At 29.6% G+C, this 15,680-nt stretch overlaps 1 protein-coding gene and 1 long non-coding RNA gene across 2 annotated transcripts; one reads left to right on the top strand and one right to left on the bottom strand.

Moving 5' to 3' along the window:
* Positions 1-3,136: 3,136 nt before the first annotated feature.
* LOC145097914 (ARM repeat superfamily protein) lies at positions 3,137-4,612 on the bottom strand. The gene is made up of 2 exons (XM_079035578.1): positions 4,186-4,612; positions 3,137-3,958 (listed from the first exon to the last, which is right to left on the bottom strand). Exons 1-2 carry the CDS (start codon positions 4,404-4,406, stop codon positions 3,217-3,219), a joined length of 963 nt encoding a protein of 320 aa, XP_078891704.1. The 5' UTR covers positions 4,407-4,612; the 3' UTR covers positions 3,137-3,216.
* A 7,721-nt stretch (positions 4,613-12,333) lies between these two features.
* On the top strand, positions 12,334-13,976 carry LOC145100829 (uncharacterized). The gene is made up of 3 exons (XR_013705265.1): positions 12,334-12,793; positions 13,468-13,547; positions 13,636-13,976. It is a non-coding gene; the product is annotated as an uncharacterized LOC145100829 (long non-coding RNA).
* Positions 13,977-15,680: the final 1,704 nt, after the last annotated feature.

A 15,680-nucleotide genomic window follows, 5' to 3' on the forward strand; every position in this document is an offset into this window, starting at 1 on the left:
TATTTTTGGCTATAGTTCATTTTATATATATATATATATATATATATATATATATATATATATATATATATATATATATATATATATATATATATATATATATATATATATATATATTATGTGTAGGTACTAGCAAGTCGCAATAGCTTTTTATTTCGAATTAAATGAGTAAAAGAACAAAATAGTATTAAATTGTTAAAATCACTATATGCGTGGATCCTGTAAATTTACAAGCAAATCGAAAAAACTTTCATGATAATTTTTCGACTTCACCATAAAAGAGCTTTCTAAAGAACTTATAAAAATACACACCTACTAAATCATATTCCTAAACTAATTTTTTTTGTCCACCATGAACCATCAACTCTTTAGGAAAGAGACCTTTTTCAACACATTGATACGGCGAGGCCAAACATAATCTTAAATATCTTAAAGCATGGAAATTTAAAACTAAATCGGAGAAATCTCTAACAATCATCCAGTCTTGGCTTGTCTCTTTTGCCCAACACCCTACTTCTACAAAATTAAGAAAAGAAAGAAGCAAAATTAGGACATTATTAAGCCGATTTCAAAAAGATGGAACAGTCTATTGAAGAACTTAGGCCCCGTTTGATATGCGTCTGACCGAGTCAAGTCAGATGTTTTTTGCTGACTCGGTCAGCAAAATGTGTTTGATAATCCAATTCTGGCCATCTGAGTCGGTAAGAAATGTCTGACTGAGAAAGAAAGCAAGACTTTACAATAATACCCTTGGCCTTGGATAAAAACAAGTGTAATTGGAGGTTACGAGAATTGAACTCGGGTCTCCTCTATACATAGAATGATGTTTACCAGCAAGCTAAACGGTTTTTTTGTGTTTTAATCTCTAAAATAGTATATTTAATGTCTGTTATGCTGGAAGTTTTTTGTATACATTATTATTATTATTATTATTATTATTATTATTATTATTATTGCTTTTATTATTATTATTTTTTATTATTACTTTTATTATTATTATTATTATTATTATTGCTTTTATTATTATTATTATTATTACTTTTATTATTATTATTATTATTATTATTATTATTATTATTATTATTATAAAGAGCATGAGGGTAAAATGGTCATTTTGTATCAGTCAGCACATTCATTCAGATGTATAATCAAACAACATAGTTTCTTACTCAGTCAGAACTTATTACTCAGACAAACCTTTCTCAATCAGCATTTTCTTAGTCAGCAACTATCAAACGACCCCTTACATGTGGACTGTGGTGCGCCTTTGGCGGTGGTTCTATGTTGGCAGTTGTCCAGCAATGGAGCAACAAGGGAAAAGCACGTCTGTGGCGTTAGCTATTGAGCACACGGAATAAGAGTGATGTGTTTTTTAGTGTTTTTTTTTTTCGAAGACATTTGCAGACCTTAAAAATGATTTTTCAATGTCTTTTCAAAAAAGAGGACTTGCAAACATTTTAACGTCTGCAGTATTCCGAAAAAACAAAATCTTCAAGAGAAACATGTGTCCTTTTGCAGATAAATCAGGTCAACAAAAGCTATTGAAAAAAAAAACCCTAAAAGCATAAAGAGTTTTATCAATAAGTTTTTTGTTACTGTTTTATCACCATATCAACAAACAGAAAAACTTATCACACCTATACTATAGCTAAGCTTTTTAACAAAACGTATTTATGGGTCATGCCAATATTAAGTTATAAAGTAAATTAATAGATTAATTTTAAAAATATGAAAAAAAAGAAAACAATCTATTAAACTTATAAACTTAAAACAACGCGAAAAAACTTGAAAATAAAAAACTTTAGCAATAGCTTGTTTTTAATCTTATATTACTTATGTAACACGATAAACTTTAAAAAACTTCTATTATAGATGTTTTTAAATCTTGAATTTATCCAACTATTCACAAGATTAGTGTGATACAATCAGGTCAATATTTGATAAACACACACACATGTGCACGTGTGAATGCACAGACACACACATATCACAATTCACACACATAGGCACACCACACATAAATACACATGGTTGAACTTACAACCCATAATAAGGATTCTTCCCATGTACTACCAAATGATGGTGCACAAATGGGTGCCCGACCCGACACCTAAACCAAAAGTCAAGCCCATGTCAACAATGGCTGTGAAGGCCTAGCATAGAAACCAGACATGAAAGACCACCCCATTAAGGTCCCTAGCTTTTCACGGGCTACCCTCTGCCAAAAAGCCAGACTTCTATTGTCTTTTCGTTTTTTTTTTTTTCCATATTTTAAAGTAATTACATAATTTTTATATTGGTTTGTCTATTGTAGCATTATATTTTTATGGTTTTTCATCTGGTTGTTTGATAAAAAAAAAATTAATCCATACAAAGATACAAATAGCCGATCTTTTGAACACTTGCCCCCTCCCCCACCCTTCGGTAATGTACTTTCCCAAACATTCTGTACCTACCATTATTGCAATATAACTGTTTTCTCTAATGTGCTTTCCCAAACATTCTCTACCATTATTTAGTATGAGTTTTGTTTGAATTCTTCTGTTTTCAATTGATTTTTGTATATTTGTAGACATGAAATTATTGACGAATGTTCATGGATTTCTTGTTTAAACTTCGTTTTCGCTTTGTTCATGTATCTATTTGATGGATAATATGATATAGATGTTCAAAGCTTACGTTTGCATGTTAATGGATCATTAATAATGGTGTATTTCATCGTATTTTTTATGTATCTAATCATATTTAATGATCATTTATATTATTTAAATCCATACACATAAGTGTCAAGTTGATTAAAGGCAACACGCAAAATCACGCTAAATTATGGATTAGCATTTGTTTCAATATTTATCCACATATTTGTTACAATCATGTTTTTAAAGAATTATATTTTGCCCCGACTCGGACCGATGCCTTGGTAGGCCCAGAAAAAGCCAGGGAATAGCCCGGTAATACCTCCAGACCGTTGGCCCAAAGAATTTAGCCTGGGTTGCCGGTTAACCAGTCAAAGCCCAATAAGGCCCACCACAAGCCTTGGCCCAAAATGTCTTTTTTGTATTGGGATTATTCATAAAATAATTCCAAAGTGCTTCTATTTTAGTAATTTAGTTTATTTTAGTGAATAGCCTCTTCATAAATATGATAAAACCAACGTGTATAATATATACAACCACAAGAACAAGAAACAGAGTAAAACCTTCTCTGTAAAATTATTCATGTAGTAAGCCTAGCAATCATCTCCTCCACCATTCCAACCTCCGTTCCACCTCTGTAAATCTCCCCCATAACCTCCTCCACCACCACATTCTTCAATCTCTCACCACCACCACTCTCACAGTCCCTCAAAAGCCTAAGCAGCGATTTAGCACTCCCTTTAGCTCTCCTTGTCCCATCAAGACTAACCTGAAGTAAACCCGGAATCGCTCCTTCACATAAAATCATTCCTCTGTATCTCTCCCTACTACTCTCACATATCATCAACAAAATCCCAACTGCGTACTCCTTACACTGCTTCGAACCTTCTTCTACACTCTCCACAACTGCCCTAATCCCGATTTCTGTCGATGAAATCGCTCTCAACGCGATCTCTGATGAAGAAGACAAGTGTTCGAGTAGACACATTGATTTCTCGACTAGTTTGGATGATTTTTCGGATTCGTGGATGAGGTGGATTAAAGAAGATGATGTAGATGATGAAAGAAAGGTGGGGATATATGGTGATAGGTTATGGAGAGTGACTATGATGTCGAGTTTTACTTGGGTGGTGTTGTTTTGAAGGAGGGTTTGATTTAGGGTTTCGATTGCACCTGATGTCGCCATTGAGCGTTTGTTTGACGAGGAAGATGATAAGATTAAAAGTGCTGCTATGGCGTGGTCGATTAATGGATGGATTTGGGATCGTATGAGGTTTAAAAAGAGAGGAATAGCTCCTGATTTCGCAATCCGGATCTTGTTTCTGTAAAACATAACACAGAAAGTGTTAATTCCAATCGATTACGATTCACTTTTTGAGGTTGAAAAGCTCAATAAATTCGATTCAATCGAACTCCATAAATTCGATTGCTTATTTATATGTTTCAAGCAAAGTTTTATACTCATTTCTCCATTAGATTTCGATTCAGTCCACCTGGAACTCGAATCTAATCAAACGTGATGCAGTTAGTGTGTTCGAACGAAACGAACCTTTCGCTGCCATAGGCGAGACTGAGGAGAGCAAAGAGTGCAGATTCTAGGGATTTGAAATCTGGAGGATTATGAAGCATGGAGACGAGAGGAGGAATGGCTCCATTATCAGCCAGTTTGTGTCTCTGTTTGTTTGTGAGATGAATAACTGCCTCTGTGGCGGCGGCCTTGGCTCCATCATCGCCGAACAAAAGCGCTTCCACAACAGCTACTTCCGCCATCAAAATCTGATCGGAAACAAACCTATACAGATGAAGCAGATTATAGGGGAAGGATATATGATTTGCGTGAGTTGATAGTTGATATAAGCAAGTAGGATGGATGCTTTATTCAGAGTAATATTGGAAGAGAAGCAAAGGCTACTAATACTATTCCTTGTGGACCATTTTAGGCAGCTTTTCCGGTGACTATTCGGAGTTGGGGATTGGTATCTCTCCATCACTTTCCTTAAATAGAAAACCTGCCCCAAGATTTTATGTAATAACTGACACAATTACTATATTAATTATTTATAATTTTTAATAATCATATTTTAATATAAACTTATTAGATTTTTGGATACTTATTGTATTGAGTGACTTGACACCTCAGGTGCCATAATTTTCATGTTTATGCAAAAAAGCTCTTTTTGTCATAAAGTATTCAAACTAACAACCTTAATATATCTTAACCAATACTAAAATTTTTTCGTAAAAAAGTTTTTTTTTTTATCGGGTAAAGAAAATATCTCAACTATAAGAGCATGCGGTATCTGTTCTTTTTTACTCGTTATGGGCGACTTAACGTCGTGGTATGTCGTGGTATCGTTTCTTTACTATATTTTTATACAAAGTAAATACAAATGTACTACATGTTTTTTTTTTTTTTTTTTTTTTTTTTTTTTTTTTTTTTTTTTTTTTAATTTTACAACAAATGTACTATATTATTAAACTGTAGTTAATTTATTTTTAGGTATGAATTTTTTCAATTGAGATATGATGCTAGAGGTAGACGAGGGTTACAACGTTGTAGACATGTGTTGCGGCCATTCGTTTGATGACTATGGGGGAGTCACCCGACACTATGGACGACTATATAAGAATGTCTAAAAGAACCGCAAGGGATAGTCTGTATACATTGTCAAGGGGTGTTGTTGAAACATTTAGAGACGTGTATTTGCGGAAACCTTCGTTGCATGATTTGTAAGAATTGTATGCGGCGCATGAAGAACACCATGGATTTCCAAGAATGATTGGAAACATTGATTGCACACACTGGAAATGAAAAAATTGTCCGGTAGCATGGAAAGGGCAATACGCAAGTGGTCATCACGGATCACCTTCATTGGTTTTAGAGGCTATCGCTTCTTAAGATTTATGGATTTGACATGCATTTTTTGGGGTTGCGGGTTCCAACAACGACATTAACGCTCTTGATCAGGTGCCAATATTCGACGATCTTTTGAATGGAAAGACCCTGGATGCTCCTTTCACGGTGAATGGAAACGAATACAAATATGTGTATTACCTTACAGATGGAATATATCATCAGTATTCCACATTCGTAAAGCCATTCCGCCACTCGGTTGAAGAACCCTACATTTTTTTTAAGAGAAGACAAGAAGGAGCACATAAGGATATGGAATGTACTTTTGGAGTGCTGAAGGTGAAGTGACATATAGTTAAACATGAAACACGACCAATAGATTTAGAAACTCTACGATATATCATGTATGCATGTATCATGATGCATAACATGGTAGTAGAAGATAAAGGACGAAATATTGCACACTATATCCCAATGGAGCCCAAACACGTTTAGTTTTAACCAGGAACATCATAGTATTTGCATCGAGTCGTTGACATTCATGATACAAATAAACACAAACAACTTCGAGAGTACTTGACCGATTATATCTTCTATGGTAAGAATAACGATAACGAATAACGTTTAGTTTTTTAAAAAAATGTTTTTTTTTACCGAATAACGTTGTATTTTTTTTTTTGAATTTGGATGTTACGTGTAATTTAATTTCTATTTTATTAATTTTTAAAAATTATTTTTATTATATGTTATTTATAATTTTTAAACATTATGTTTTATTTATTATGTTATAATTAAAAAAATATTTGTTTAAATTAAAAAAAAGAAATTCGAAAAAAAAATAAGTTACAAAGTGGAAAAAAGTTTGTGTTATAACAAGAAGTAACATGGTGATCATTTCCTCACTTGGTGTTATAACACCATTGGTGATGTAACATGTGAGGTGACATCAAAATGGTGTTATGACTAGTTAGTCACACCCAATGTTCTAATAAAACATCATATTTGTTCAATAAATTAAATATATCTCAATTATAGTAATTTCATTTTCAGAAAGCTTATTTATGGATCCTATCAAAATGACCCAAGTCTTCACCTTTAACCAATTCACCACAAAATAGAAAAAAAAAACATTTCTGAAATGCGATAAACAAATAATAGGTGCAAATGAAAACGAATCACACAACGTAGCTATATCCGAAATCCAAAATTGACCCGTTTTAGACATGTAATTATTTCGGAAAATACTCAAAAGTTGTCATTTATCTATATTTCCAAAAATCTGGTTATTTTTGTGATCATCCCATATTGCCCCACGGAAACTATGGAGAGTGAAATTGTATAATGAAGGTATCGGGTTCAAAATTTGAACATGCTTTATTCTAATGTTATTATGAAGTTTATCTTTTTTAGAATCTATACTAATAAATAAAACTCATTTTCTATCACATGTTATGTCCTCATTGATTTTGACACATGACATTTTAATAGATTTTTAGAATTTATTTATTTCCACATGTAATTTTCTGATTTGTTCACATATCATAACTTATTTCGGTTATAATATTGAGAGAAATAAATGCTTCATTGAAAAAGAATTGATATATTTATAATGTAATAAATGTCATAATTAATGAGAGCTCTAAAATTGATATTGATATTAAATTTAATGTTTAAATATTGATATTAAATTTTTATTTTTAATAAACCCGTGTATTACACGGGTTTTACACCTAATGAAGTAATAAAAATATCCCGCTCTTACTATATTTGTCATTTTATTCTTTCATACAAACTCAACAACCTTCTTTTTCCTAGCATGTTGTCTTTTTCCGTTGGTAAATGGATTATATTCTTGTACTAGCTCCACTCTATTATCAATTTAATACTCAAAATACTTATACTTAGGTAGTGTTTGGTTGGTATTCATTAAACGGAACGAAACATTACTTAACAAATGTGATTTCTTCTTCTGATCTGATTTTAATTCTACGAACAAGATATCTGTTTTTTCCCATTCATCCATGCAATGGAATTATATTTACTATATTATAAATTACTTTTACCTTTATACTATTCAACAAATACTAATTTTTTTAAAAAAAAAAATTCAAAATTTGATTGAGTAAGAGATGGATGAGGTTGTCATTGACTTGCTAGGATCGAGAAACTCTCTAGTTAGCAAGGAGATTCCTTAGATTATGAGAAGTTAGATTATGAAAAGTGATTCTTACATAACATTTTAATGATAACTGCCATCGCAAAACTTTGAACCAAAATCTCTTGTTTTATTTAAGGGTGTCAAATCGGACAATTATGTTGGTTTTTTTGTTTGAAGCGACACATCACGATGTCGTGTTTTTTATATTAACACAAAAACACCATAAGACACGACAAATATAACATAAAACAACTATTTGTTTATTTAATACATATTTTTATCATACAAAACATGAAAACAGATGTTAATATCATGTCAAATTTTGAACACACACAAATTTGGTCCCAAATTTGTTTTGTATCGTGCATTTTTATCATGTCGAGTTATTGATTAACACCCATAGTTTTATTCCAAACCTCAAACATATAGAAGTAATGAAGCTATGCCCTCATGTTAATTTCTTCTATTAAAAAAATTAACTAGTTCAAAATATATGACGCTAAACTTAAATAAAATGTAGTTTTAGTTGACCAGAAGTCATGTACCAGAATTGTGAAATGATAAATATATAAAATGGTTTTTGGAGCACATGAATTTCTATCTAAAGTCTAAACCTTCATTCCCGGTGTACGTGATCTCTGACCATTTTCTCTTATATTTATAGTGAGTAACATGCTTCAATTTTCCTTTACCCTTTAATCAAGCCATATTGTTACTATACCAGCATCCGGTATTTACAAATACCGCTCTATCGCTCATATGCAAGTAGAATGATATCCATAATCCATATCATGCACGACTTTCACTAATATACCTCGTAATAAGTGAGATATATTCACATTAATTAGTATGATCATTTTCGAAGAATGATACATTAGATGGTTATGTAGTTTTATATTTATCTAAATAATCGGTTTCTCACAACATTTTTTTAAATATTTCTTCAAACGATAACTGTTTTTGACTTATATTATCATAAAACAACAATTATATCACTTCAACACAAAATATTAGCATATTCACAGCTGTAAAAAAACAAACGATAGTAATTTTTTCTACAGAATTTGGCCTTAAATTAAAAAAATAAACAAGATATATTCTTTATTTTATGAAAACATGTATACGTAACGTGTTTTAAATTTAACAAGTTACGCTCGTCAGCTTATGTAAAATGTAATTATTTTTGCGTTAAAACTTATCATTTGTGTAAATATTTTTTACTGTTTTATCCAAAGTTAGTTTGTTTTATTAAATTTTTTATTCATATACATTTTCTATGTGATATCCTTTACTATTTTATTATTCACGCACACGTTTGATCTTTTGCCGTTATACGGCGGGTGTTTTGTTTTCCCGCGATTCAGTTGCAAGTTGCCGGCCAAAAAGGTTTCAATGCACCCAAATCCCAAGTCCCAACCCTATAAACTATAAAGATCTGTTTTGGCGTTTTCTTTTTCAATAAATAAATAAATAGTATACATTTATTTATTATGGCACTAGTCACTCTTTTTCAACCACTGAATCTAAATTTGAAATTTTACTATTCATTTATTTCTTTACTCATAAATTATTACCTAATTGTAAGACCCATATATTATATGGGTTGATTAAAACATAATGTTAAATAAGAACGATTAAATGAAAAGTTTATTTGAATTTGAAATATAAAATAAATGAAAATTATGAGAAAATAAACATTCAAAAAATAATTAATTAAAATTATGTGTTTAATTGTCATACCTGTGCACTAACGAGTTATTATAATAAAATGTTAAATACAAAGGTTTAAAGTATAAATTTATTTGAAATTTGAAATTAATAGTCATTATGGTAGGTTTAATTTATGGAAACTAAATTAATGATATATTAGAAATGAATAATGAAATAATTGACAAGTGTAAAATAAATATATCACAAAATTATAACAAAATCACATGTGGCCAATTGAATGAGAGAATGACAAGTGACAATAACATTTTCATTTATTATGGTAGATTTCTTATGTACTATAAAATATAGAAAAACATTACATATTTCACTACTTATCGATTTAAATCATTAAGACAAACATGGACATTAAAAAACTGAAGAAAACAGAAAAAAAAAAATAATAGAAGTATAGAACTGACCTTTGCGTATGAATTTACAAATATACCCTCGTCGCTATGAGAATGAAGGCGCCTCTGAAAGTGAAAACTCCTGAAGAACTCGTAAAATAAGGTTGACTGATGAATCCCCAAACTCCACCTTATGATATATATAGAAGTCAATCGGGTACAGACCTACAAAAGGAATTAAGAATCCCAATCACTGTCGTGATTCGATTTCACCAACTCTTGAAATATTCTAGCATGCAAATCTTATCTCATGATTAATCTCTTTTACCAAACCCATGAAAGAATCAAAATCAACTTCGTGAATCCAATATCAATTTGGTCGATATCATATTCGTAAGAACTGAAGATTTTCATGCATCTGTACGACGACATTACAGGGTGGATTCTCGTATTAGTTGAGGCATTCCGTCGAACAACTTGTATGCATATTCGAGGATTTGCATATCCTAGGGGTGGCAAATCGTGCTATCGTTTCGTGTTTCTGTCTGACATGACACGACACGACAAAGTTTTATGTAACACGAACATGACACTACACGATGTCGTGTTTTTTTTAACTAACACGAAAACGAACAAATTAAAAAACGACAAACACGACACGACACGAAAAATATATCATATACCAAAAACTAGTTTATTTAATGAATACTTTATCAAATATAACACGAAAAATACGATAAAGAACTGTTAAATCGTGTCAAATTTTGAACAAGAACACGACACGACACGACATCGTGTTTTTTATAGTTAACACGAACACGACACGGACACGAATTCAAATTTTAGTTTCGTCCCAATTTCGTTTTGTGTCGTGTATTTTTGTCGTGTCGTGTCATAAATTGCCACCCCTAGCATATCCTTAAGGATAATGATATAAGAATTTATACCAGTAATGAGATCAAATGAAGAATCTTCAAGGCACTCAATTCGATTTTTATCCCGACAAGTCGAGACCTGCAGGAATTCGCGAAGAAATGTGAAAGAGTGGCTGAGCCGTAATTGAAGGGTGTTAATTGTAAAATTCGAACATTGCACATAAAAATAAGGGTAACATTAACTTTTCATTTCACATATAGCTAACATAGCTAGGAATAGGAGAATAAATAGGATGTTTAGCTATGAATGGGAGAATCATGAGGAGAGGAAGAAAACATTAGGAGAGTAATTAGGAACAAAACATAAACATAAAAGCATATTTAAATTTTGAAATGGCGAATATATATATATATATATATATATATATATATATATATATATATATATATATATATATATATATAATAGTTTATAACCCGTGAGAACCACGATTACAAAATTAATTAAACTTTCATATTTAAAAGTCAAAATTATTAATCAATTATTTTAAATAAAATAATACTTAAGATATATATTTTTTAGTTATATAAAATCATAATCATTGATTTAAATAGATATGTTCAGTTATATCAGCTTATAATCTGTAATAATTTTATTTTATTTTTCAATCAAATGTTATTAATTAAATATAATTAAAGTGAGAAAGTTTAAAATTTAAAATTTAAAATAAAGAATCAATTATTAATGTAATGTAATTAGAGTGAAAATTTTAATTTGAAATTTGAAATAGATAATCAATTATTAATTTAATGTAATTAGAGTGGAAATTTAAAATTTGAAATTTTGAAATTTGATAATTAATAGGTTGACAAGTAGCATGATAGATGATATATAACATTAATGAGGAATTCTAATTGTATGACACTTGTCAATAGGAGATTAAACATATTCTTTTATTAGAATAGGGATATATATATATATATATATATATATATATATATATATATATATATATATATATATATACTAGTTTATAACCCGTGGGAACCACGGTTATAAAAATAATTAAACTTTTATAATAAAAAAAATCAAAATTATTAATCAATTATTTTAAATAAATTACTAATTAAGAGATATTTTTATTAGTTATGTGAAATTATAATCGTTGATTCAAAGAAATATATAAAAATAATTTTTAATATATATTAGACTTTCTTTGTGAATTAATGAAAACAATAATATAAAATTTTAATTTTAATTTAAAATGGAGAATAAATACATTGAAAATAGCATCACATTAATGATGAGGTTTAATAAATTTAAAATGGAGAACTAATAGATTGACAAGTGGCAACACATTAATTAAGAGGTCTAATATAATGACACATGGCAAAAGAACTATTCTTTTATTAGTATATGGAGATATATATATATATATATATATATATATATATATATATATATATATAAAGAGAGAGAGAGAGAGAGAGAGAGAGAGAAAGAGAGAGAGAGAGAGAGAGCTAGGTTCAGGTGTTTAAACTAATTATTGTGTTATTGTATGCTTAAATGTGGATCAATCAAAATTAATTAATTAATTAAATAAATAAGGGGAATTTAGTAATTTGATTAGTAATTTCCAAAAATAATCCCTATAATTATGGTACTGACTTTTAACCTAAATAAATAAACGTGTATTCCTCAATCTCCCACCCGACGCTAACCTAACCTAACTCATCATCTATCTATCGTTGTTCCTTGCTTCCAATCCATCTCCATTCCTTAGCCTCCTTCCATCGTCGATGCTGCTCCATCTCAGGCGAGGCAAGCTTTCGCCGTCGCTGCTCCATCTGTGGCAGCGAACCTTCTACCGGCACTCCTCCTCTCCATTGTCGATCCATCCGTGCTTCATCGATCATCGCCTGACCATTCGACCACCGATAGTCATTAGCGGTTTGATCCTTTGAGGCTTGACTCGAGCCATCCAAAAGCCAACCCATTTTACTTCAGCCCGCAGATAAGAAAGTTAAGTTGTCGTATTGTCAAACTGTATACTGTATTGTATATTGACATTTTGACAAAATCGGAAAGAATAACGAGAGAGATGAATGGGAGAGAAGTTCCTCGGAAGGAGAGCCTGTGGGGATTACCCGACGGAGACACCCGACAACCCAAGGCTCACAAATGCAATGATCGCATTGAAGATGTTGTCCAAGTTAGTTTCTAATTTTCCTTACTTCTCCTTTCTTTGATTTGCTTGCAAATCTGTCATTGCTGTTGCCTCGATGGATTTGTGAATTTGCTCCTTACTTTTTTTAGGGTTTATTGATGTTCTTCAAGTGATTTGTGGACTGAAGTGTTTCTTTTTGGTTCATTGAGAAAGTTGGGGTTTCGTTCTATTTGAAACTATGGTTTCACTCTATGATTTTAGTATAAACGAACTTGTCGAATAAGAAATGTCTCAGATTCCTTTATTGCAGTTTGATAGATTTATAGGAACACTAGGAGCAATCTGTAATTTTGTATTAATCAGTCCTTTATAGTGTAAGAAATCTATACTAAAACTAGGTGCAATTTGTAATAATCAATTCATTGTAGTGTAAGAGATCTAAAGGAAACTAGGAGCAAATTTATAAACAGTGTTATCATTTCATTTGTAATCTGCATAGCCTTTGAGTCATTCCATGAACATCTAGGGCTTAATTATTACATTGTGTATACATATGAGAACTAAAGCTTTGATACTACTTTAACTCCTATACTATTACTTTTCTAAATGACTATTTACATTGTCCCATTAATACGATCACTGATTGATGAACACTTCTTTCTCATGGTTTTTTCTATATATTTTGGTACCTGAATTACTTTAATTTGTTTGGCATGTAGGGTTGTTTTGAAGGTAACCCTTTTAAGACAGTTCCTGGCCCTTTTAAGCTTTTCTGGCGTTGCATGCAATCCAAACCCGGGTAGGGAGGGTTTTGTATTCATTTTTTTTGATCGGCTATTTTCTTTTCTCCTTTTCTGGCTAAATATATATGTTATATCTATTTGCAGCGAAGAGCCTACTGAACCATTTTACTATTTTCAATTAGCACCACCAACTAGAGAAGTCAAGCTCAAGTAATCGCAACAAGGTTGAATTCTGAAAATGTATCAAGTATGTTTATGTAGATGATTCAATGGATGATATTGGTGAGATTCCAATTCTATTGGAATGGAATCACGAATTCCAATTATGTTGGAATGGAATCACGAATTCCATTTATGTTGGAATCACAGAAGTTGATGCTTTAAGAACGGACCACAAAATTGAAACGGACCACATTATTCTTTTAGAATGTATTAGTCGTTGTTAGATTTTGATGTTTTCTTTCCCGTCTTGAAAGTTTTTTTTTAGTTTTATTCTTTAACAATAAATGTAATTCTTAACAATTGTTACCCGTATTCTATAAGAAATAATGTATTTTTTGTTTTTATTCTTCAATTGATTGTTCAAGAATTTGTTATTCTACAAGAAGTTTTTAGATTCATGATCAAGAAATTGGTTCAATATATTTTTATTATTTATGGTTCTAGAATATTTTTATTTTTGAATATACTCATAAACATATTCTGTCAGAATGTCCAAATAAAAAGAATTATAATTCGTAAAATCGTATTTTTAAAATTAATAGAATCTATGATCCCTTAAAAAATGCAATTTTCCTTTATTAAATCTACATTAATTGACTAAATTACCCTTGTAATTAATTAAGATGATATTTTTAAGTTATATTTAATTCATATATATATATATATATATATATATATATATATATATATATATATATATATTAATGACTTTCTTAAAATAAGTAAATTTGATTGGCCCATATTTATACATACAATAGCACAATAATTACTTTGAATAGAATAACCTAAGCCTATATATATATATATATATATATATATATATATATATATATATATATATATATATATATATATATATATATATATATATATATATATATATATATAGTAGGTTACAACCCGTGGAACCCACGGGAGATAAAGTAAAAGAATATTGATAATTCAAAATGAATTAAATCATGTTTTCTCGGTTCAAATTAATATGTAAAATGGTTTGAATGTAGGAGCAATGTTTTTTATGTGTAGATAAATAAAAAAAATAATAATTGTGTATAATAAATATAAAACTGAATAGACTGAAGAAAAAAAATAAAGAAGAAGCAAACGCATCGAATCATGAAAATAACATTGTTATATGCAAATAAAAAATTAAGATCATATAAGAAACTTATATGAACACAATAAAATAAATTACAAATTCAAATGATGAATAAAATGTGTTCTACTAATAATAAAAACAATGTTATATAAAAAAAATAAATTCTACAAATTGTTTACGAATTTTTAAAAACTTATTTATACACAAAAGTAATCATTAATCATATATTTGCAAATATTAATATTTTTATAAAATTTGATATGTTAACGGTAACAAATTAGAATAACTTAGATAATAATAAAAAAAATGATAGATTTATAAATGCTTCTTTTGATACAATATCTTTATCTACAATCTCTATATCAAATGGTTCAAAATTGTAATAAATGTTATTTGAATGATGATTAATAAGAAAATGATAATAGTGTACATAGAAAAATAAATTTTGAAAAAGTCAAAATAAGAACGACAATCATACATGGTACTAAAATGAAATTTTAAATCCGAAAAATGAGGTAATATAACAAAACTACATGTATATAAGGACGTGTGTAAATGAACTTTGATCGTTTGATGTTTCTGACGTTTTATTAGATTTTATGTTGTTCAAATATAGTTCTTTAAATTTTTTATTGTCTTGAGCGCCACCAATATAATAAATATTATTTGAATTGTAAAAATAATAGCAATTTGTGCAATAAAAAAATGCCGATGAACATTCCTAGAGTTGTTATAAGTTTTGTTATGATTATATGTTTAATTGTTAATGAATAATTGGTCAAAAAATAATAGGCATAAAATATCAAATTTTAAGTTGGAAACTCTATTTCGAAAATTACCCAAAATTATTTATAAATATTATTTTGTG

The sequence above is a fragment of the Lactuca serriola genome, chromosome 4 (genome assembly GCF_051521515.1).
Source record: "Lactuca serriola cultivar US96UC23 chromosome 4, Lser_US96UC23_V15, whole genome shotgun sequence".
NCBI lineage: Eukaryota > Viridiplantae > Streptophyta > Magnoliopsida > Asterales > Asteraceae > Lactuca > Lactuca serriola.